At 43.3% G+C, this 23,350-nt stretch overlaps 1 protein-coding gene across 6 annotated transcripts in view; it reads left to right on the plus strand.

Annotated features, from left to right (window-relative positions):
• Nucleotides 1-23,350, plus strand: part of gigyf2 (GRB10 interacting GYF protein 2) — a 156,738-nt gene that overhangs the window by 55,423 nt on the left and 77,965 nt on the right. For 4 of the 6 annotated variants that reach the window (XR_015078714.1, XM_085990566.1, XM_085990564.1 and 1 more), the window contains 6 exons: nt 3,067-3,243; nt 12,405-12,604; nt 18,753-18,897; nt 19,995-20,162; nt 22,195-22,361; nt 22,802-22,961. Coding sequence is in view for 5 of the 6 variants with exons in the window: in XM_085990566.1 (XP_085846692.1) it covers nt 3,067-3,243; nt 12,405-12,604; nt 18,753-18,897; nt 19,995-20,162; nt 22,195-22,361; nt 22,802-22,961 (1,017 nt within the window). In the remaining variant the exon portion in view is untranslated. The remainder of the gene's footprint in view (nt 1-3,066; nt 3,244-12,404; nt 12,605-18,752; nt 18,898-19,994; nt 20,163-22,194; nt 22,362-22,801; nt 22,962-23,350) is intronic. The other 2 variants (XM_085990565.1, XM_085990567.1) reach the window with 2 other exon arrangements.

A 23,350-nucleotide genomic window follows, 5' to 3' on the forward strand; every position in this document is an offset into this window, starting at 1 on the left:
GTGGCAATGCCTCAGAAAGGACATCTGCCTTTTGCTGTTGGTCTTGGAAATTCCCCATCGGGACAGTTCCAGTATTTCTCTGAAGTCCACAATTTCCCTGCTTTACGTGGTCATAATGAAGACGAAGAAGGACAAAGTAAGGGTGATTCTCAAAGCATAGTGGTCTTACAGAACTCTAGACCACCTGGCCCTGCTTTTTTTCTCTTTGTTCTGTCATAGTGAATCTGTTGAGCCAGAAGCTTTGGTTAAAATTGCAAGGTACGATTTGTGCTGTGTAAAACATAATATCCTGCAGTTCTCCCACTTGGAGACTATACAAATATAAACTGAAATACTCTTTCCCTGGGCTTAAAGACTTGACTGGCCAATAGACTAGCTGAGACTGAGGAGAGCAAAGACTTCACGATTCAGTCTGACCCTTTGTTTTGTGTGGCTGGCATATTGGAGTTATTTAATCTCTCACAAATAACTTTCATATTTGGTACCTGCATGTTTGATGGATTTTTTGGGCAACATTTGGGTCCAGTACATGAGCTAACTTGCATCACAGCTTTGCACAATATCTGCAATAAGGTACAGGAAGATTTATGGGGGGGGAAAAAAGCTGTTTAAATAGCCAATGATTTTCGTGATCCTAACTTGCTTAGATAAGATACCTATAAGTCTGCAAAGTGTGTATCTTCATTCAAAAAATATTCACTACTACACCCAAAGTTGAGTAATACGTATAATTTAAGCAGAAAGCTGCTATAACAAATAATCCAGTTTTGCTTTTATTTTGTGCGTGGATAAATCTAGGTTAAAATTGCTTTGTGTGTTCAGCCAAAACAGAAGCAATTGCTTGAAGGAAGCTTTGTACACAAGCCTATAATAAGACTGTAAAATGTTGTTTGTTTTTCTGTTACTGTATAAGCATTCACTGATAATTTGGGTTATTGACCCTAGCACTTTAGTCCTACTAACAATCTGTTAGTAAGCATTCTGGGTATTCTAGCTCATATTGATTGCTACATGCATTGTAAGAGTGTACTTTAACCTCTAATTTAAGAATAACAAAAGCAGCATTCTGTTCAACTTTTCTTTGAATGCAGTGGATTGGATTAATACAATGTACCAGAATTTGCTACAGCAGATTCTGCTGTTAGTTAGACTTGCCCCTGCAGCCTGAATTCAGCTCAAACTTTTTGCCCACAAAGTTGCTGAAAGTGTGAGCTGATAACGGCTCAGTGAGAGAAACAGGACACCTGGGACCTGGGTGAACAGGGCAACCAACAGAGTATCTCCTTAACCAATCAGATTTAAGGATTAGGAAATAAACACAGGAAGGACTGAGAAGGGGATGAATTCAATGTCAAATCAGGTACAGAAAGCAAAATAGAGAGAGGGAAAGAAAGATTGGATTACGAAAGAGAAAAAAGACAAAAGTAACATTTTAAAATTTGACATTTTTAAAATCTCCCTGAAAAATTCAAAACCTGAAGGAATGAGAATCCCCACTTGTAACAGTTAATTTTTGGTACCAGGGAGGTTAATTGGCAGTAATTAACACTTATCAAGTTGTTAAAGGGGTACTTATGCTTGTAATGACGACTTTCTGTGGCGAGATTAATGGGCAAATACAGCAAGTTCTTGTTTTAAAAAAAAAAGGCAGGCTAAGGATGAGATGTCGTTTCCACGAAGCTAATGGTGGAGTGGCGCAACTTGGACAGCAACTTTTGGATCTTGACATTTAACTGCGTATCTGCTCTTGGCCTGAAGTTGCTATGCCATTTACCCATAAGTAATGGCAAGCGCCATTAGCCTTGCCATTATTTTGACAGCAAATTCTGTCTGTCTGAGTGGGTGTTATTTTTCCTTTGGCATTTCTTTAGAACATAGAAATGTCTAGACAAAAATACACCATTTAGTTCACCTACCATTCTTGTCATATGATGCTATATTAGTGGAGTTGTTGGCCAATCATGGCAATCAACCTCTATCAATTAGTCTACAACAGACCCAGACATGACGTGAGGAAAATCGCAGTGGCGGAGAGCTTTGGAAGCCATAGGTCCAAAGACCCCTGCACCTCCCAAGCACACTACACTTGCCACAGGTCATGTCAAATTACTCATACTGTATCCCAAAATGTTATTTTCTGAAAGAAATCTATCTAATTTTCATTTGAATCAATCAATACTAACTGTTTCCATTGTATCCCTAGGGAGCCTGTACCACAGATTGACTACTCACTCACTGAAATACTGTTTACACAGATTAGTTTTGAATTCAAGTGCCCTCTGGTTCTGGACCAGGTGAAATAGCTCATCATGGGCTACATTATCTGGTCTACATTATCTAGTCCCTTTAGAATCCTAAAAACAGCAATAAATCATCTTTTGAGCCTTCTCTCTTCCATTGAGAACATGCCCAATTAACATAATCTCTCATATTCCAATCCTTTCATCCCATCGATCATTCTGGTTGCTCTCTTCTATATCCTTTCAATAGCTGTAATATCCTTTTTGTACTGTGGTGACCAGAAACTCTACTCTATTTTAAGTGTGTTTGAGGCACTATGGGAAAATTGGTAAATCTGAAAATTGTGTGTTCATGGATGCGAAACCAGGATTGATCTGTTCTCCATTCCTGACCTCGCGGTGGGGAGGGCACATGACCCCCCCCCCCCCCCCCCTCATAAAATGTTGACGGTGCAATCAAACTGCACTGGATAGTGAATCTAAGCAAGTATAGCATAAAGATAGCTACCACTTCTCTGTCATCTGTATGCCAAGCTACACTATGGACATTGAACCTTGTCTGCTGTACATTATGAATGACAAAATATTGTAACTGGGGGACAGTATTTGTTGCTGAGTTACCTGTTAATCATTGCTTTGTAAAACTTGTATTAACCACATAAATCCTAATTCAATTTGGACATCCACCTATATTAATGATGTGGTGCACTGTGGTCATGCACATCATCGGCCAGCTCCTATCAGCAAAGAGGATCCCACCTAAATAAAATCCCATCAAGTTTTGCATTTATATAGACTCTAAAGAACTTATTTTTCTTGTATCTAGGGAGACCAACTTTTGAAGAAATGGGATCGTCGTCAACAAGAAAGCATGAATTCATACGTTCAGAGAGTGAGAACTGGCGGGTCTGTAGAGATGAACAGAACGGTGAGGATGACGATGGAGGTTGGCGTTTAGTTGGGCCTCGTCGAGAAGGTGACAGGTGGCAACCTCACAGCCCAGGTGTGAGAGCCAAATAAGTTTCTTGGCCTGCTAATGCCCGCTATCTGTCACGCTGTACTTAATGCAAAATGTAGAAGTGGGTTTCTGAACCCCCCCCCCCCCCCCCCAAAGTGGGGGGTAGTTGGGGGTGACCCCCCCCCCCCCCAAAAAAGTGGGGGGTAGTTGGGGGTGAAATGGCGGCACAGGAGAAGACTTATAACTTATGAATGATAGAATAAATTTAAAGGTAGCATTTTAAAACCAGATAGAAATAACTAGATTATCCAAATTATATGATATATACTATGCCAAAGTCAAATGTGCTAGTCATTTACAATCAAATTATTCTATGTAAAATATTGTTTTATACTCTGCAAGGAAGGTAATGGACCATTCTAATTAGTTTAGTTCTCCTAGCTTTCTGTACATAGGGGCTTGATGTTAAGTCTTACTGCAAATATGGTAGCTCCAGCTTAGTAATGTAAAATACCACTGAGTGAACTGCAACACGTCATTGGAATTACACCTGTAGGTGGTGCTGTGATGTCGCGTGGTAGGCTAGCTGTAATGGAGCTGAGGAAATGTTACCTGATGTTCTGTAGTGTTAAACTATAGGTTTAATTCTACATGCTATTGCTAATTTTTACCACTTGATGGCTCTGCACCAATTCCTTTGCTTTACCACAAAGGCTTAGTATCTGCAGTGATTAAGTTTCAAGGTCACACTTAAAAAAAAAAAAAAAAAAAAAAAAAAAAATTGGGTCTCTGGTTGCATGCCTATTTTTGAAGGTCTACCTGAGAACTCCTGCGGCCTGTTGAGAGTTTGGTCAGTTGGCTGCAAAGCTATGGAAGCATTGGCCCACTTGCCGAGCAGGGATGGGAACTCTGCTATAGCACAGCCTGCAGAAAGCCAAAGGAAGCGTCCGACTTGTGCCCGCATGAATTGGCAGCAGGGAGCAGCATTTAGCTGAGCTGTGGACCAAGGGGTGTCGGCTCAACTGGGGGACCGGTATGCTATTTTAGCTTTCCCGGCTGAGAAATCTCGTAGCATCAGGTTGAATATCGATTTTTTTTTCCCTGTGAAATTGGCCGCTGCAATAGGTAACTAATCGCTGGGATTATTTACTGCCTTGTTGCAGGTCCACAGAGAGTGGTTGCCGGCTCTCTTCTCTACCCCCTTCCTCACAGCTGAAAATCTTTTCTGGTTGACTTAACCCTCCCCCGGCACCACAACCTAAGATGAGATGTTGCTCATGCTATCTCTTCCCTCCTCCTCCTCCACCCCCCCCCCCCCCCCCCCACACTCCCCCGGCATCACTCCTAATGTCCATCTTCTACCTCCTAACTTTTTTTTATTCGTTCCTGGGATGTGGGTGTCGTTGGCAAGGCCAGCATTTATTGCCCATCCCTAATTGCCCTTGCGAAGGTGGTGGTGAGCCGCCGCCTTCAAGCGCTGCAGTCAGTGCTCTGTTATGGAGGGAGTTCCAAGATTTTGACCCAGCCACGATGAAGGAACGACGATATATTTCCAAGTCAGGATGGTGTGTGACTTGGAGGGGAACTTGGAGGTGATGGTGTTCCCATGCGCCTGCTGCCCTTGTCCTTCTAGGTGGTAGAGGTCATGGGTTTGGGAGGTGCTGCTGAAGAAGCCTTGGCGAGTTGCTGCGGTGCATCTTGTAGATGGTACACACTGCAGCTATGGGATGCCGGTGGTGAAGAGAGTGAATGTTTAAGATGGTGGATGGGGTGCTGATCAAGCAGGCTGCTTTGTCCTCAATGGTGTTGAGCTTCTTGAGTGTTGTTGGAGCTGCACTCATCCAAGCAAATGGAAAGTATTCCATCCCACTCCTGACTTGTGCCTTGTAGATGGTTAAAAGGCTTTGGGGAGTCGGGAGGTGAGCCACTCGCTACAGAATACCCAGCCTCTGACCTGCTCTTGTAGCCACAGTATTTATGTGGCTGGTCCAGTTAAGTTTCTGGTGAATGGTGACCACCAGGATGTTGATGGTGGGGAATTCGGCGATGGTATTGCCGTTGAATGTCAAGGGACGGTGGTTACACTCTCTTGTTGGAGATAGTCATTGCCTGGCACTTAAGTGGCAGGTAACATTCGCGCCACACATCAGCCCAAGCCTGAATGTTGTCCAGGTCCTGCTTCATTATCTGGGGAGTTGTGAATGGCACTGAACACTGTGCAACCATCAGTGAACATCCCCACTTCTGACCTTATGATGGAGGGAAGGTCATTGATGAAGCAGCTGAAGGTGGTTGGGCCTAGGATACTGCCCTGAGGAACTCCTGTAGCAATGTCCTGGGGGCAGAGATGATTGACCTCCAACAACCACAACCATCTTCCTTTGTGCTAGGTACGACTCCAGCCAGTGGAGAGTCCCCCCCCCTCCCCCGAGTCCCATTGATTTCAGTTTTTCTAGGGCTCCTTGATGCTACACTCTGTCAAATGCTGCCTTGATGTCAAGGGCAGTCACTCTCCTCTAGCCTCTGGAATTCAGCTCCTTTGTCCATGTTTGAACCAAGGCTGTAATGAGGTCTTGAGCAGAGTGGTCATTGCGGAACCCAAACTGAGCATCGGTGAGCAGGTTATTGGTGAGTAAATGCCGCTTGATAGCACTGTTGATGACACCTTCCATCACTTTGCTGATGATTGAGAGTTGACTGAGGGCGGTAATTGGCTGGATTGAATTTGTCCTGCTTTTTGTGAACAGGACATACCTGGGCAGTTTTCCACATTGTCAGGTAGATGCCAGTGTTGTAGCTGTACTGGAACAGCTTGACTAGAGGCGTGGCTAGTTCTGGAGCACAAGTCTTCAGCACGACAGCCAGGATGTTGTCGGGGCCCAAAGCCTTTGCTGTATCCAGTGCGCTCAACCATTTCTTGATATCACGTGACGTGAATCAAATTGGCTGAAGACTGGCTTCAGTGATGGTGGGGACCTCCGAAAGAGGCCAATATGGATCATCCACTCAGCACTTCTGGCTGAAGATGGTTGCAAACGCTTCAGCCTTGTCTTTTGCACTCGCGTGCTGGCCTCTGCCATCATTATGGATGGGGATATTCGTGGAGCCTCCGCCTCCTGTTCGTTGTTTAATTGTCCACCACCATTCACGACTGGATGCGGCAAGACTGCAGAGCTTTGATCAGGTCCGTTGACTGTGGGATTGCTTAACTCTGTCTATAGCGTGCTGTTTAACATGCATGTAGTCCTGTTGCAGCTTCGCCAGGTTGACGCCTCATTTTTAGGTATGCCTGGTACTGCTCCTGCATGCTCTTCTGCACTCCTCATTGAACCAGGATTGGTCCCGTGGCTTGATGGTAATGGTAAGAGTGAGGGATATGCTGGGCCATGAGGTTACAGATTGTGGTGGAATACAATTCTGCTGCTGCTGATGGCCCACAGCGCCTCTTGGATGCCCAGTTTTGAGCTGCTAGATCTGTTCTGAATCTATCCCATTTAGCACGGTGGTAGTGCCACACATCACAAGACGGGACTTCGTCTCTCCAAGGACTGTGCAGAGTTACTGCTACTGATGCTGTCATGGACAGATGCATCTGCGACAGATTGGTGAGGACGAGGTCAAGTAGGTTTTTCCCTCGTGTTGGATCTCGTCACCTGCCGCAAGCGCAGTCTGGCAGCTAGCTTCTTTAGCCCTGTACCACCTCGGTTCGTTTATCCTCCCACCTTCTAACACTGCTTGACTTGAATACTGCACTTGGTTCCCCATGTCCAATTACACAGGCGATTGACTAATATAATAATCATAGACTGCATAGAAGATAGGAGCAGGAGTAGGCCATTCGGCCCTTCGAGCCTGCTCCGCCATTCAATGAGATCATGGCTGATCATCCAAATTCAGTACCCTGTCCCTGCCATCTCCCCATATCCCTTGATCCCTTTAGCCTTAAGAAATATATCCAACTCTTTCTTGAATATATTTAATGAACTGGCCTCCACCGCCCTCTGTGGCAGAGAATTCCACAGGTTCACCACTCTCTGGGTGAAGAAATTCCTCCTCATTTCAGTCCTAAATGGCTTACCCCTTATCCTTAGACTATGACCCCTGTTCTGGACTCCCCGGCCATCATAAACATCCTTCCTGCATCTAGTCTGTCCAGGCCTGACAGAATTTTATAGGTTTCGATGAGATCCCCTCTCAATCTTCTAAACTCCAGTGAGTATAAGCCCAATCAACACAATCTCTCCTCATACGTCATTCCTGCCATCCCAGGTATCAGCCTGGTGAATCTTCGCTGCACTCCCTCCATGGCAAGAACATCCTTCCTCAGATAAGGCGACCAAAACTGCACACAATACTCAAGGTGCTGTCTCACCAAGGCCCTGTACAACTGTAGCAAGACATCCTTGTTCCTGTACTCGAACCCTCTTGCTACGAAGGCCAACATACCATTTGCCTTCTTAATCGCCTGCTGCACCTGCATGCTTACCTTCAGCGACTGGTGCACAAGGACGCCCAGGTCTCTCTGCACTTCCCCTTCTCCCAATCTATTGCCATTCAAATAATCTGCCTTCCTGTTTTTGCCACCAAAGTGGATAACCTCACATTTATCCACATTATAGTGCATTTGCCATGTTTCTGCCCAATCACCCAATCTGTCCAAATCGTACTGGAGTTTCTCGACATCCTCCTCACAGCTTACCCTCCCACCCAGCTTTGTGTCGTCTGCAAATTTGGAGATATTACATCCAATTCCCTCGTCCAGATCATTAATATATATTGTGAACAGCTGGGGTCCTAGGACCGATCCTTGTGGTACCCCACTAGTCACTGCCTGCCACTCGGAAAACGACCCGTTTATTCCAACTCTCTGCCTTCTGTCCGCCAACCAGTTCTCTATCCAAGTCAATACCTTGCCTCCAATCCCATGTGCCTTAATTTTGCACGCTAATCTCTTATGTGGGACCTTATCGAAAGCCTTCTGAAAGTCCAAATACACCGCATCCACTGGTTCTCCCTTATCTATTTTACCAGTTACATCCTCAAAAAATTCCAGTAGATTAGTCAAGCATGATTTACCTTTTGTAAATCCATGTTGACTTTGTCCGATCCTGTCACTGCTTACCAAGTGCTCTGCTATTACATCTTTTATAATAGATTCTAGCATTTTCCCCACTACCGATGTCAGGCTTACCGGTCTATAATTCCCTGCTTTTTCTCTACCACCTTTTTTGAATAGTGGGGTAACATTAGCTACCCTCCAATCCATGGGTACTGTTCCAGAGTCTATCGAGTTCTGGAAGATGACCAGCAATGCATCTACTATTTCTAGGGCCACTTCCTTAAGTACCCTGTGATGTAGATTATCAGGCCTTGGGGATTTATCGGCCTTCAGTCCCATCAATTTTCCTAACACCATTTCCCTACAAATACTGATTTCTTTCAGTTCCACCCTTTCATCAGGCCCTATGTTCCCGGCATCTCTGGGAGGTTATTTGTGTCCTCCTTTGTGAAGACAGAACCAAAGTATGAATTTAGTTGGTTTGCCATTTCTTTGTTTCCCATTATAAATTCCCCTGATTCTGACTGCAAGGGACCTACGCTTGACTTCACCAATCTTTTTCTCTTCACATATCTATAAAAGCTTTTACAATCAGTTTTATGTTCCCTGCTAGCTTACTCTCCTATTCTATTTTCCCTTTCTTAATTAATTCCTTTGTTGAATCCTAAACTGCTCCCAATCCTCGGGATTATTGCTTTTTCTGGCCAATTTATATGTCGTCTCCTTGGATCTTATGCTATCTCTAATTTCCCTTGTTAGCCACGGTTGAGTCACCTTTTTTGTTTTATTTTTATGCCAAACTGGGATGAACAAATTCTGTAGCTCATCCATTCGGTCTTTGAATGTTTGCCATTGCGTATCCACCGTCAACCCTTTGAGTGCCATTCCCCAATCAATCCTACCCAACTCGCTCCTCAGACCATCGTAGTTTCCTTTATTTAAATTGAGGACCCTAGTCTCTGAGTAAAGTACTTAATTCCCCATCTTAATGAAGAATTCGATCATATTATGATCGCTCCGACCCAAGGGGCCTCGTACAACAAGATTGCTAATTAATCCTTTCTCGTTACATAATACCCAGTCTAAGATGGCCTGATCTCTGGTTGGTTCCTTGACATACTGGTCCAGGAAACCATCCCGTAAACACTCCAGGAATTCCTCCTCCACAGTATTGTTACTAATTTGGTTGGCCCAATCTATATGTAGATTAAAGTCACCCATGATGACTGCTGTGCCCTTATTGCACGCTTCTTTAATTTCCCTTTTTAATGCCATCCCCAACCTCCGCCTTACTGTTGGGAGATCTATATACAACTCCCACTAATGTTTTTTTCCCCTTAGTATTTCTCAATTCTACCCATACAGATTCCACATCATCAGAGCTAATATCCTTCATTACAATTGTATTAATCCCTTCTTTAACCAGTAATGCTACCCCACCTCCCTTTCCTTTTTGCCTATCTTCCCTGAATATCGAATACCCCTGGATGTTGAGTTCCCAGTCTTGGCCATCCTTGAGCCACGTTTCCGTAATCCCAACCAAATCATATTCGTTTACCTCTATTTGCGCAGCCAATTCATCCACCTTATTACAAATGCTCCTCGCATTAAGACACACAGCCTTCAGGCTTGTTTTTTTAACGCTCTTAGACCTATTAGAATTATTATTTACTGTGGCCACGTTTGATTTAAACCGTTGATTTCTCTGACTGCCACTTTTGTTTTTCTCCTTCCTATCTTTTGCTTTTATCCCTGTTTCCCTTTCCTCTGTCTCCCTGCTCAGGTTCCCAACCCCCTTTCATTTTAGTTTAACCCCCCCCCCCCCCCGAACAGTGCTAGCAAACCCCCCCCGCAAGGATATTTGTCCCGCTCTGGTTCAGGTGCAACCCGTCCGACTTGTACAAGTCCCACCTTCCCCAGAAGCAGGCCCAGTGATCCAGGAAACTAAAGCCCTCCCTCCTGCACCAACTCTTCAGCCACGCATTCATCTGCTCTATCCTCCTATTCCTATACTCACCAGCACGTGGCACCGGGAGTAGTCCAGAGATTACAACCTTTGAGGTCCTCTTTAATCTGCTACCTAGCTCCCTAAATTCTTGCTGCAGGACCTCATCCCTCTTCCTACCCATGTCATTGGTCCCAATGTGAACCACGACCTCTGACTGTTCACCCTCCCCCTTCAGAATGCCCTGCAGCCGTTCAGTGACATCCTTGACCCTGGCACCAGGGAGGCAACAAACCATCCTGGAGTCACGTCTACGCCCACAGAAACGCCTATCTGTTCCCCTTACGATAGAATCCCCTACCACTATTGCCCTCCCACTCTTTTTCCTCCCTTCCTGAGCAGCAGAAGCACCCCATGTGCCGGGAAGTTGGCTGCTGCTTCCTTCCTCTGGTAAGTCATCCCCCTCAACAGTATCCAAATCGGTATACCTGTTTGAGAGGGGGATGGCCACAGGGGTCCCCTGCACTACTACCTACCTGCCTGCCTCTACTGCTCTGCCTGATGGTCACCCATTTCCCTTCTGCCTGTGCAGCCCTTACCTGCGGTGTGACCACCTCATCAAACGTGTTATCCACGACCCTCTCAGCATCGTGAATGCTCCAAAGCCCATCCATCCGCAGCTCCAGCGCCGCAATGCGGTCTGCTAGTAGCCGCAGCTGGATGCATTTCTGGCACATGTCATCAGGGACATCCTGAATTCCCACATAGAGCAAGAGGAGCATAACACGGGGCTGGGCTCTCCTGGCATGACTTACCCTTTAATTAATTTAACTTAATTCACTATCACCAATTAAAGATAAACTCTAAGGCGCTTGTATGGTTTACCAACAGTCCCCGCTACACCAGAAAAGATTTTAGCAACTATAAACCACAGAGTTAAAGTTTAAAAAAGAGAAATACTCACCAACCAATCACTTACCTGCTCCCTGGTGACGTCACACTCTGATTACTTTTTACCTCTCTCCCCGCTGCTGAGTTGGTAAGCCTCGCCTCGCTCCTCCTTTTATACTCGGCCTCGGTGCTCTCCTGGTCCGATCTGGTCGGGCCTCGCCTTGCCTCGCTCCTCCTTTTATACTCGGCCTCGGTGCTCTCCTGGTCCGATCTGGTCGGGCCTCGCCTTGCCTCGCTCCTCCTTTTATACTCGGCCTCGGTGCTCTCCTGGTCCGATCTGGTCGGGCCTCGCCTCGCTCCTCCTTTTATACTCAGCCTCGGTGCTCTCCTGGTCCGATCTGGTCGGGCCTCGCCTCGCTCCTCCTTTTGTACTCCGCCTCGGTGCTCTCCTGGTCCGAATTTATCACATGATCTAAATATTGCATAACTCATGTCTGGTGTAAATTGGTCATTTTAAGTAGAGAAATGTCAGTGAATCCCCAGGCTGTACTTGATGAACAGCAACTAAAAAACTGGCCGCCATATTTTTTGGAGCATAAAACAGCTTGTTTCATGGGTTGTATTTAAAATTAGGTATTAAGGTAGGAAATATGAGGAAAAGTAGGAGACTTACAGTTCAGGTAGTTTTTGTCTAAAAGGAACCTGAATGGACATTAAGTATTGAGAATTCTGACCTGTTTTCTTGCTTGCTGTTTATAGTTATAGGGTATATGTCACGCAGTTGAACAATTATTGTATCCAGTGAAGACATTTCTAAATGAAGATCCGTGGAAAACATCTATAAATGTATGAATATGTTAAGGCAGAGAAATGGGTAAAGCATTGGCAATTACAATTACCATATCATTTGAATCTTATTTTCAACATATGAAGTGGCTGTCGTCAATGAATAATCTTTGGCGCTGAGTGCCAGCAGGTTATTAGACTATGGGACACACCGCAGTTGAGTTTGATTGTAATGCGTACGTGCATTTTCAGCAAGACTTACTGGATTGTGGTCAGAAATGGGAGCTCAGGCCAATTTCCCCATTCCTAACTGGGGTACTAAGGCTGATTATGGCACTGCACTTACCCTGTTGAGATCAACTAGTTCAGCATGTAATGGACATTGAACCTGGGACTTTTTTTGGTCTGTGTTTAATGCCCCTTACTGTTAATAGCATTGTTGGTTTTGAGAATTTACATGGTTTTAGCTACTTTCTGTGTTCAAACTTTCTCTGAACTTTTTAACAGATGGGCCTTGTTCTACAGGTTGGCGGGAAGCCGTGGAGCGCAGGAGACGGTTTGAATTTGATTACCGAGATCGAGATGATGAACGGGGGTACAGACGAGTGCGCTCTGGTAGTGGTAGTATGGATGACGAAAAGGACAGCTTGCCAGAATGGTGTCTAGAGGATGCAGAGGAAGAGATGGGAACGTTTGATTCTTCTGGAGCATTTATGTCCTTAAAGGTGGGGGTATTTCTAATTTCTTAGATCTCTCAATTTGTGTAAGTCACTTCACGTGATGGAGTTTTGTAGAATGGTATGTAACCTTATTCAGGCCACTTGTTTGGATAGCTATATTTTGTAATAGTGTTGGTGTTGGCTTCTATCTAAAGCAGTGGTGATTGAAACCTCTATCTCAACACTGGATCCAACTCATGACTGCGCAAATGAGGATGAAAATGACTTCCTGGCCATTGAATACTCAAGTAAAATCAGCAGGGCATTTTTTGAGTAAGCTTAAAGTGGATATAATTAAACACCATGATTTGGTTCAAATTCAGAAGAATGATACAAAGTACCTGCTCCTAAAACAAAATAGAAATAGTGTGATAGTGTACTAAGATTGTTTTGAGTCTGGAACGGAGGGATATTTTCTTGGCAGCGTACAAAAAACTTTGACTGCAGTTAACATGCCATTGATGATTGGGAGTGCTTGTGGCTGAGGCGGAATATCTATTTCTTACACTGTCATTCTTCATGTTCAAGTACTACAAAATTACTAATGGGTTTAAATATGTCCTTACGGTAAAGAAAGAAACAGTTTGCATTTATATAGTGCCTTTCGTGACCTTGGGATGTGCCACGGTACTTCACAGCCGATTAAGTACTTTTGATTTGTGGTTACTGTTTAATGTAGGGAAATGTGGCAACCAATTTGTGCACAGCAAAGTCTTAGAAACAGAAGTGAGATAAATGACCAGATAATCTGTTTTAAGTTATGTTGGTTGAGGGTAAATTTTGGCCAGGGCACCAGAACAACCCTGCTCTTCAAACAGTGTCATGAGATTTTTTACGTCTGCTTGAATGAGAAGTCGGTGCCTGCGAGAACACAGCACTTGCTTAGTACTGCACTGAAGTGTCCGCCTAGATTAGGTGCTTAAGTCTCTGGAGTGGGGTTTGAATCTATGACCTTTTGACTATTGCGAGAGCGCTACCACTGAGACAAGGCTGATAAAGATACTCTTTGCTAAGCTTCCTCTCTTTTCTCTCCTTTCCACTCTTTTCCCCCCCATCATCTCAGTAACTTAAAATGCATCAAATATGATTTCCTCAGTTCAGTTCGCTTTTTAAAAAAAACAAAAAAAAAACAAGCTGGGAACCATCCATTCGCCCCCATGCCTAACCGATGTAAAGTCTCCTTAATAACTTACACGAAATTCAAAACTGTACCGAACTTCATAGGTAATTTCTATTGCTTGGTCTGTCCTGTGGGAACGGGTTGCTCAGAACTCTCAGCAGTTTCTTTCAGCTTGTACTGGTCTATCCATATAGAGGGTATACATTTCGGGAAAGGATGAACAGGCTGGGTCTCTTTTCTCTTGAAAAAAGAAGGCTGAGGGGTGACCTAAGAGAGGTCTTTAAAATTATGAAAAATTTTGATGGATTGGATACAGAGAGAATGTTTCCACTTGTGGGGAAGAGCTTAACTAGAGGCCATCGATATGAGATTCACCAAGAAATCCAATAGGGAATTCAGAAGAAACTCCTTTACCCAAAGAGTGGTGAGAATGTGGAACTCGCTACCACAGGGAGTGGTTGAAGTGAATATAGTATAGATACATTTAAGGGGAGGCTAGACAAGCATATGAGGGAAAAGGGAATAGAGGGTTATGCTGATAGATTTAGATGAGGAAAGACGGGAGGAGGCTCATGTGGAGCATAAATGCCGGCATGGACTGGTTGGGCCGAATGGCCTGTTTCTGTGCTGTATATCCTATGTAATCCTTTTATAGTAATTGCCACCTCAATATATCATAAATATATGATCTGCATGTCACAAAACTTTCTCTAGCCCTAAAATGTTGCTGCTACTTGCATTTGCTTCAAACTGTGGTTTATCACATCAAATTTAAAACTCTTTTAAAGAATATTTTTGTAATTAACTTCTTGATCTTGCATAATAGGCGGTGTCTACATACCTTTGTGAATTTCAGTTATCCTGTGTTGTAAAACTGGTGGTTAGAGGCAATCTGGCAACAAAACTCCTCCAGCCCCCTCCCCCCCCCCCCCCCCCCCCCCTTACATTCCCTTGCTCCAGTGCAACCTTTGCCTCTGTTCCTCCAACACACAGGAGTCCAACCTCCTTCCCTACCTCAATGTCATGCAAGGGAGAGGTCTGCACAAAATAATTGCCTCCTAGTAAGAGTATGTGTCCAACTCACAGTGCTATATGTTAACAAGACGTGACTAAAAGATGGTAGTTAAGTGTATGTCTACTTCCTTTATAATCTAGAGAATTTGAAGTGAATCAGTGGACTACTTGGCAGCTTAAACCATGATTTATAGCAAAAATTATGTTCTAATTACCAGTTTTTGGATTAATATCCTCAGGGGGAAACTGATTTTTGTAAAGTCATACTAATTCAATGCACCCTTCCATTGGATGAGATGTTAAGTCAAGGACACCTACCTGTTCTGGTGTTTCGGGTGGATGTTGAAGGTCGCATCGTACGTTCCTCCCTCAAACCAGATTAATTAATCATTCATCTCATTGCTGTTTGGGGGATTTTTTTTATTCATTCACAGGATATGGGTGTCGCTGGCAAGGCCAGCATTTATTACCCATCCCTAATTGCCCTTGAGAAGGTGGTGGTGAGCTGCCGCCTTGAGACGCTGCAGTCAGTGTGGTGAAGGTGCTCTCATAGTGCTGTTGGATAGGGAGTTCTAGGATTTTGACCCAGCGATGATATTTTTCCAAGTCAGGATGATGTGTGACTTGGAGGGAAACTTGCAGATGGTGCTGTTCCCATGCGCCTGCTTTCCTTGTCCTTCTAGGTGGTAGAATTTGCGGGTTTGGGAGGTGCTCTGGAAGAAACTGGGGAGTTGCTGCAGTGCATCTTGTAGATGGTACACACTGCAGCCACATTGCGCCGGTGGTGGAGGGAGTGAATGTTTAAGGTGGTGGATGGGGTGCCAGTCAAGCGGGTTGCTTTGTCCTCAATGGTGTTGAGCTTCTTGAATGTTGTTGGAGCTGCACTCATCCAGGCAAGTGGACAGTATTCCATCACACTCCTGACTTGTGCCTTGTAGGTGGTGGAAAGGCTTTGAGGAGTCGGGAGGTGAGTCACTCGCTACAGAATACCCAGCCTCTGACCTGCTCTTGCAGCCACAGTATTTATGTGGCTGGTCCAGTTAAATTTCTGGCAAGTGGTGACCTACCCTCCCTTCCCAGGATGATGTTGGTGGGTGATTTGATGATGGTAATGCCATTGAATGTCAAAGGGAGGTGGTTAGACACTCTTTTTGGAGATGGTCATCATCTGGCACTTGTGTGGCGTGAATGTTACTTGCCACTTAACGGCTCAAATCTGGATGATGATCAGGTCTTGCTGCATGTGGGTACAGACTGCTTCATTGTCTGAGGAATTACGAATGGAAATGAACACTGCATATGATGGAGGGAAGGTCATTGATGAAGCAGCTGAAGCTGGTTGGGCCTGGGACACTGCCCGAAAGAACTCCTACAGCTGTGTCCTGGGGCTGCGATGATTGGCCTCCAACAGCCACAACCATCTTCCTTTGTTCTAGGTATGAATCCAGCCAGTGGAGAGTTTTCCTCCTGATTCCCATTGATTTCAATTTAACTAGGGCTCCTTGGTGCCACGCTTTCTGCAAAATGGCTGCCAAAGTTGCCCATGTAATAACTGCACAGCGTAATTTATTCTGCACATTTCTTTGAGATGTGATAAGATGTTCCATAAATGCAAGTTCTTTCAAGTCATTCTTTTAATTGTTAACTTAAGTTTGCAAAAATACATTGCTATGTAAGCAAACAAAGCAGCCTACTTTTCAAATACAGGAAACTCTCTTATAACCGGCACCTAAATAACCGGAAATCTCTGTTAACCGGCAAAATTCAGGAGTAGGCTCAGGTAAGTTTTACTTCATATTAGTGGCTGTTCCTGGATCTGTGGCTGTGTAACTGGGGTTCGTGCACTTGTTGCTAAGCAACAGGGACACTTGGTCTGTGGCCGGAGTTCCTGCACATGTTGCTAAGCAACAGGGAAGCCTGGATTTGTTGCTGTGTACGGAGCTCTCGTACCTTTTAAACTATACCTCTCTGTGATCCGGACTTTTTGATAAACCGGCACCATGCCGGTCCCGTTGGTGCTGGATAATAGAGTTTCCTGTAAATGAAGGACCTATTTTTAGTGAGACTTTGGGAAATAGTTCTCACTTTTTTTCTTTTCTCATTCCTTCCTCCTGAAAATTTTTTATTACCATCTATGGCATTAAGATAGGATAACAATCCTTCAGTTGGCTGCAATATAAGTGAACAATTGCTCCTGTTTTACATGTGTGATTTGATTTTTTTATTTGTTTATGGGATGTGGGCGTCGCTGGCAAGGCCAGCATTATTGCCCATCCCTAATTGCCCTTGAGAAGGTGGTGGTGAGCCGCCGCCTTGAACCGCTGCAGTCCGTGTGGTGAAGGTACTTGGTATCCTGCTCTACGAAGGGATGAATTATTCGGTTGAACCTCTAAACAAAAATCGCTCAACTTAAGTATCCAACACTTCACAAAATACACATTCATTGCTGTAATTGTGGCTGGTTTCAGTTAATTTAGAAAATTGCCCCATAGCCTGTGATGGTAGAGTGGCTAATTATTTTTAGTTTATTCATGGGATGTGGGCGATGCTGGCAAGGCTCCATTTTTGACCTCTTCTTTCCTGCTCTCAGAAGATGGTGAGCTACAGGAAACTTTCTGGTATCCGGCACGGACGGGACCGACGTGTTGCCGGTTCATCAATTCCGGATAATCGAACGCTATAGTAAAAGATACGGAGCTCAGAGCTCCGTATAAAGTAACAAACCCTGTTGCTCACAGCTTCAAAACAAGCGTCTCTGTAGCTTAGCAACAGCTTCAGCTACACCCTTGCACAGCAACAAATCAATTAAAAAAAGTAACTAAAAGTAAAAAAAGTTACCTGAACCGACTCCTGAATTTTGCCGGTGGATAGAGTGTTCTGGTTATTTCGGGGCCGGTTAATCAAAAGTTTCCTGTACCTTGTTTGATTGCTACAGTGGGAATTCCAGGATTTTGATGCATTTCGGAAGAAGAAATGGGAATATATGTCCAAGCCATAATGGTGTGTGATTTGGTAGGGAATCTAGAGTGATGGAGTTTCCATGATATTGCTCCTCTCCTGCTCAGTGTTGGAGGTCACGGGAGGGACAGTGCTGTTGAAGTAAGTTTGGTGAGTTGCTGCAGTCCGTCCTGTAGATAGTACATACTGCAGCCGCAGTGCAGTGGTGATGGAGAGGGGATATCGAGTCCAGTGGCAGGTGCATTGGTTAAGCAAACAGCTAAAGCTTGATGGTGTGAAGTTACTATCAATTCACATCAAGTTATATTGCAATTAATTACACCATAAATTTCAAGTTGTGCAGACCTGAATATTTGAAATGTTATTCATTCTAGAGATGGCATCACTGACGAGGCTGACATTTATTGCCCATCCCTAGTTGCTGGGAAAGTGGTAGTGGGCTATCTTCTTGAACTGCTGATCGCAGTTTGATATGTGAGTGACTTGCTAGGCCAGAGGGCAGGTAAGAGTCAACCACATTGGTGTGGGGCTAAAGTTGCATTGGCCAAACTGGGTAAGGATGGCAGGTTTTGTTTCCTAGAGGGCATTAATGAACCAGTTAGGTTTTTACAACAGTCTGTTGGTTGAGGGATAAAAGTTGAACAGGACACAGAGAGCTCTCCTGCTTTTGTTTTAATAGTGCAATGGGATCTTTTACATTCACTTGAGAGTTTAACATCTCATCCGAAAAACAACACTCCCAACGATGCAGAACTTCCTCTGCACCAGAATGTCCGCCTAGATTATGTGCCCAACACTGGAGTGAGCCCTGAACCTACAACTTTCTGACTTTGAGTCAAGAGTGCTACCACTGAGCCAAAGCTGAAACCTAAAGCGAGAATATTCATGTCCGAGGAATTGTATAATACTCTGCATTTTTGAATCTTTGTACAATTTTGCCAAAGTTTCAATTTCTTGCATTAATGTTTAAACAAAAAAAGTATTTTAATTGTTAAAGAAGGTACTTAACTGCACATCTTATTCTTTTCCTTGTTTTTCTTTGTTTTTGATGCTGTTTCGTAGAAAGCTCCCAAGGAGCCTATTCCAGAGGAACAGGAATTGGATTTTAAGCAGATGGAGGATGGAGAGGAGAGATCAAATTCAGAGGACAGCGAGAAAGAAGAAACTAAGGAGCCTGACAAGAAAACCAAGAAAGTGGCTGATCAAGGTGTATTATCAGTCATTCTTCACCCAAAAGTTTTTAAAGTTATAAATGCAAATTTCTCTAACTCATTTGAGCTCCAGGATTTTATCTGATATAACACTGATTTTTTTGACCAGGTATGTCTCTAGTTTTTGACAGGTATAACCACACATAATTAAAGGAACTGTGATGCCTTCAGCCATAGAGTGGTAGGACATGGCTTATTCTCCTCAGTACCCACAAGTTTTTTTTCTTGACAGTTTTCCCTGCCACATTCTCTCCTTTCCTTGTGCTCCCTCTCCAAAGACGTTAGCTTCTTGCTGGGATAGTTTCACAGGTGCCCTCGCCCAAGTGACCTTTGTATTGCAACCAAGGCTGATTCTATCCTTAACTAACGTCTACACATGCACACTTCCAGTGGGGTGCTGAGGCCAATTGTCCTGCCACTCTGCCTAACATAAATCAGCTCTAATTGCACCGAACCTTCCAGGCCTGTATGCCCAAGCAACTCACTGAATAATTTTTCCCATCCATTGGAGGAACCTGTGATGAGTTGATCTCAAATTGTGCTGCAATGTGGAGGCTTCTGACTGTGTTCCCTTTCCTCAGTGAGGAAATATTAATGCCCAATCATCTCAGTTGGCCTAATTCACCTCCCAGAAGCTGGGTAAAAGGTGATACAGGTAGACTATCCTTTATCCGAAAACCTCGGGACCAGCCGTGTTTCGGTTTTTGGAAAATTTCGGATTTCGGAAGGTATTTTATAAGACTGGGAAATTTGTCGGGGGTGGGTTGGCGGGGGGGTCAGCGGGGGGTCGGGGTCGGCGGTGGGGGTCGGCGCGGGGGGTCGGGGTCATGCGCCACTCTGGTCATGTCGTGCGCACGACTTACGCTGAACGAAAAAACCTTCGGTTTTTAGAAGATTTTCGGAAGTTCGGATAAAAGGTAGTCTACCTGTACTGGGGGGACCTTAAGTAAAAATCTTAAGAGTACATAGCATAAGAAGCTGGAAAGAGGGAAGAAGAACCCTGAATATTTTTTTTAATGACTTGCTGAATTTAGATTCTGTTGTGTAATATTCATTACTTGCTGTGGGTTGATCAGTATTTATGATATTATAGAAACAAATAAAACAGAAGAGTCCAAAGATGTTTCCTGTACAACTTCATCCCCATCTCCTTCAGAACCTCAGACAGCAATGGTTCCCAGCGCACCCAAAAAGGAAGAAAACAAACCAGAAAAAACTGACAAAACTGAGGATGTGCAACAAAGTAGATCTGCCAGTGAAGGTATGACTGTACATAACTGTAACAAAAGCTTTGAAGCATCGGAACATATGTAAAGCATGGTCTTCATCCTGGTATTCTGACCTTTTTAATGAGAGCAGCACTACAATAGGAGAGAGTTCTTTTAAATTAAACTCTTCCTTTTTTCCTCTGTCTTCCCATAATTGTGAGAGCGCATCTCCCGTTTCAAAAGTATTTGTTACCTGGTATAAAAGTAGTGCAGTGGAGACCTGCCATATCAGGGCGAAAGTTGCTCTCAGCAGGTCCTTTTTGAGCCAGCTACCATAAACCTTGACAGGGATTGATACCATCCTGTTTTAAATTAACAACCTGGGATATTTAAAAAAAAAAAAAAAAAGTACATATTTTTAAAAATAATTTAATGCCGTGGATAGGCATTTTTTTTTAGTTCAGTACCAAACAGAAATTTGTGGTGGCCGTCTCTAGGATTTGGATTTCAACAGCAATCTACAGTCATTTGAAATTATTTGAAACTGGTTTTGCTCACATTTCTCCAGATTCTCCACATTTCCAAATTATAAGGTGGGCCATGTAAATTTTAACTTCATGGCAGCTGGTTTGATGGTTTTATGACCTGCTTGTTAGAGATAAAACAAAAAAACTCTTTCACCCTGCATCTTCCACATACCATGCTTTTCTTTTGTGCTGTTTATTCATTTTAATTTCCGTTTGTACTGTTTGCAGTCAGAAAATGTGCACTGAAGCATAAGAATTGCTTTTGTACTTACTAATTTCCCACTCCATCGTCCTAGAACCCTTTGCATTTCATCATGGTTGAATATAAACAACAAAATACTTGTTTCTTGTTGAAGTACTTTGTATGCAAATGGTGAGTCTGTGACTTCTTTTCAGAAATGTGAACTGTTCTGTATATATTATCTAATACAGGAGAATTAAAAGAATTAATGGTGAATACTGTTTAACAAGAACACTTTTTTGTAAATAAAACAGTAAGTCTGTCTGGAATAGTAATTTGTAGCAGTCGATTAGTTTGCCTATTGGTTGAGCATGAGATTATTTGACTTAAAAAAAGAATTGATATTTTGTATTTCATGCTTTAAGTTAGTGGTGTAATGCTGTTGGGTCTGCTTGAATAATGAGCTACTTCCAATAAGACATTATATTGGTCTCCAAAATTTTGGTCATAAATACTTAACTTTTAGAAAGTTAAATGCATATTGTGGTTGTGATCAACCTGTGGGATATCTCGTAACAACCTAAATGAAACCTAATCTAAAATTTAGGACATTTTTATTTGACCTAGAATGGAGGAAATTAAGTTTTATAATTCCCTATTCACTGGGCAAGTAGGTGCAGCATTATGGCATGTCAGTTGTTGCCTAAATTGAACCATTCTGCACATCAGCGTAGATCTAATTTAAGGTAATTGGTAAAAGCGCTAAAGGTGAGATGAGAATTTTTTTTACGCAGTGAGTTATTTCGATCTGTAATGCACTGCCTGAAAGGGTGGTGAAATCAGATTCAGTAGTAACTTTCAAAAGGGAATTGAATAAATACTTGAAGGGGAGAAATTACAGGGCTACGGGGGAAAAAAACAGGTGAGTGGGATTAATTGGCCAGCTCTTTCCAAGAGTCGGCATGGGCCGAATGGCTTCTTTTTGTGCTGTAAGATTCTATGATTCTACCTTTGCTTATTTTGTGATCAACATGCTTCAGTTGAGAATCGTGTATAGGTAAAATTATACATTTCCTTAGTTGCACTCTGGGTCTGTTAAATGCAGATAGAGCTTTGAGATGATTGTATTACAAAAACAAAATACTGCAGATGCTGGAAATCTGAAATAAAAACAGAAAATGCTGGAAATACTCAGTAGGTCAGGCAGCATCTGTGGAGAGAAATTATTGTATTGTTTGGTAGGATTCTGCCAAATGCATGCTACTTGTCATTTGCAAATCTTTTGGAAAGAGTAGCAACAGAAAATGCCTTGTTTCTGAGTTTACTTGTTTTGGGCTTGCATCATTTATATATAAGCTTGCTTCTTTTGTGTTCCAGTGATGGATACCTCAGCCCCTTCTCAACAGAAATCTCCAGCTCTGTCTAGTAATAGCACTACTGCTGCTGCAACTCCAGTGTCTCCCTCATCTACAACCCCAACCGTTGCAAACCGGAGCATACCTCAGGACAATGATGATGATGAAGGGCTAAAACATCTTGAGCAGGTACGCAATAGCAATGGGAACAATTTGTTACAAAATTATTCATAAAATCCCATTATCCCATAATCATACATAAAAAGTGTACAAAAGTGAATTTTTCTTTCTATTGTACATCCCATGTTGTGAATTCTGCTCATTTACTCAGTTCGCAGTACAAAAACATTGGAGAATGATAGAAATGTATGATCTTTACATATTGCTGCAACTTCTATAATGCACCTTATGTTGCAGCTATGAGCCACAAAAAAGTTCTACCATGAAATACATAATTATTAATTGCAGTAGAAAACCAATTGGTGCATGTGAGAGCTTTTGATGAAAGGTAGCGTAGGCAGCCAGATTTGAACAAGCAAAAGTATGCATGCCCATTTAGGATTATGAAACTGAATTGTATCCTCGGAAAGTCACTTTTATATAATGAGAATAAAAATTTTCCCATTCAGGAAGCCGAGAAGATGGTAGCATCTTTGCAGGATAATGCTTTAGATGACGAAAGACTGTCAACACAAATTCAGGAGCAACGGACTAAAGCTGCTACCTTGCCGTTGTCCCATGATGCTGCTATGAAGTGGTTTTATAAAGATCCACAAGGAGAAATACAAGGTATACACATCAGAAATTTGCAATCAGTCAGATTTAAGTAATACAGGAAACTTTGTGCTATCCGGGACCGAGCTGCTGCCGTTCCCTCAAAACTGCCGGACACTCCAGAGTTAATGTTGAAAGATATGGAGATTCTTATCTCCGTATCTGACAACAAACACTGTTGCTTAGCAACAGCTTCTAAACAGTCGGGTGCAGCTGCAAGCATCTGTAGCTAAAGCTGTTGCTATAGCTACAGACCTTGCAGTGCTTGACTGGGGGAAAAAAAAGCAAAGAAAAGAAACGAAAAGAATAAAAAACGGCTCCTGATTTTTGCCGGTGGCTCCAGCTTGCCGGATGGTTCGCCTCCGGATAACTCAAACGTTTCCTGTAACTTGTATTGCACTACT

This window comes from Somniosus microcephalus, chromosome 6 (assembly GCF_052327205.1).
Source record: "Somniosus microcephalus isolate GS21.2 chromosome 6, FLI_Smic_1.0, whole genome shotgun sequence".
NCBI lineage: Eukaryota > Metazoa > Chordata > Chondrichthyes > Squaliformes > Somniosidae > Somniosus > Somniosus microcephalus.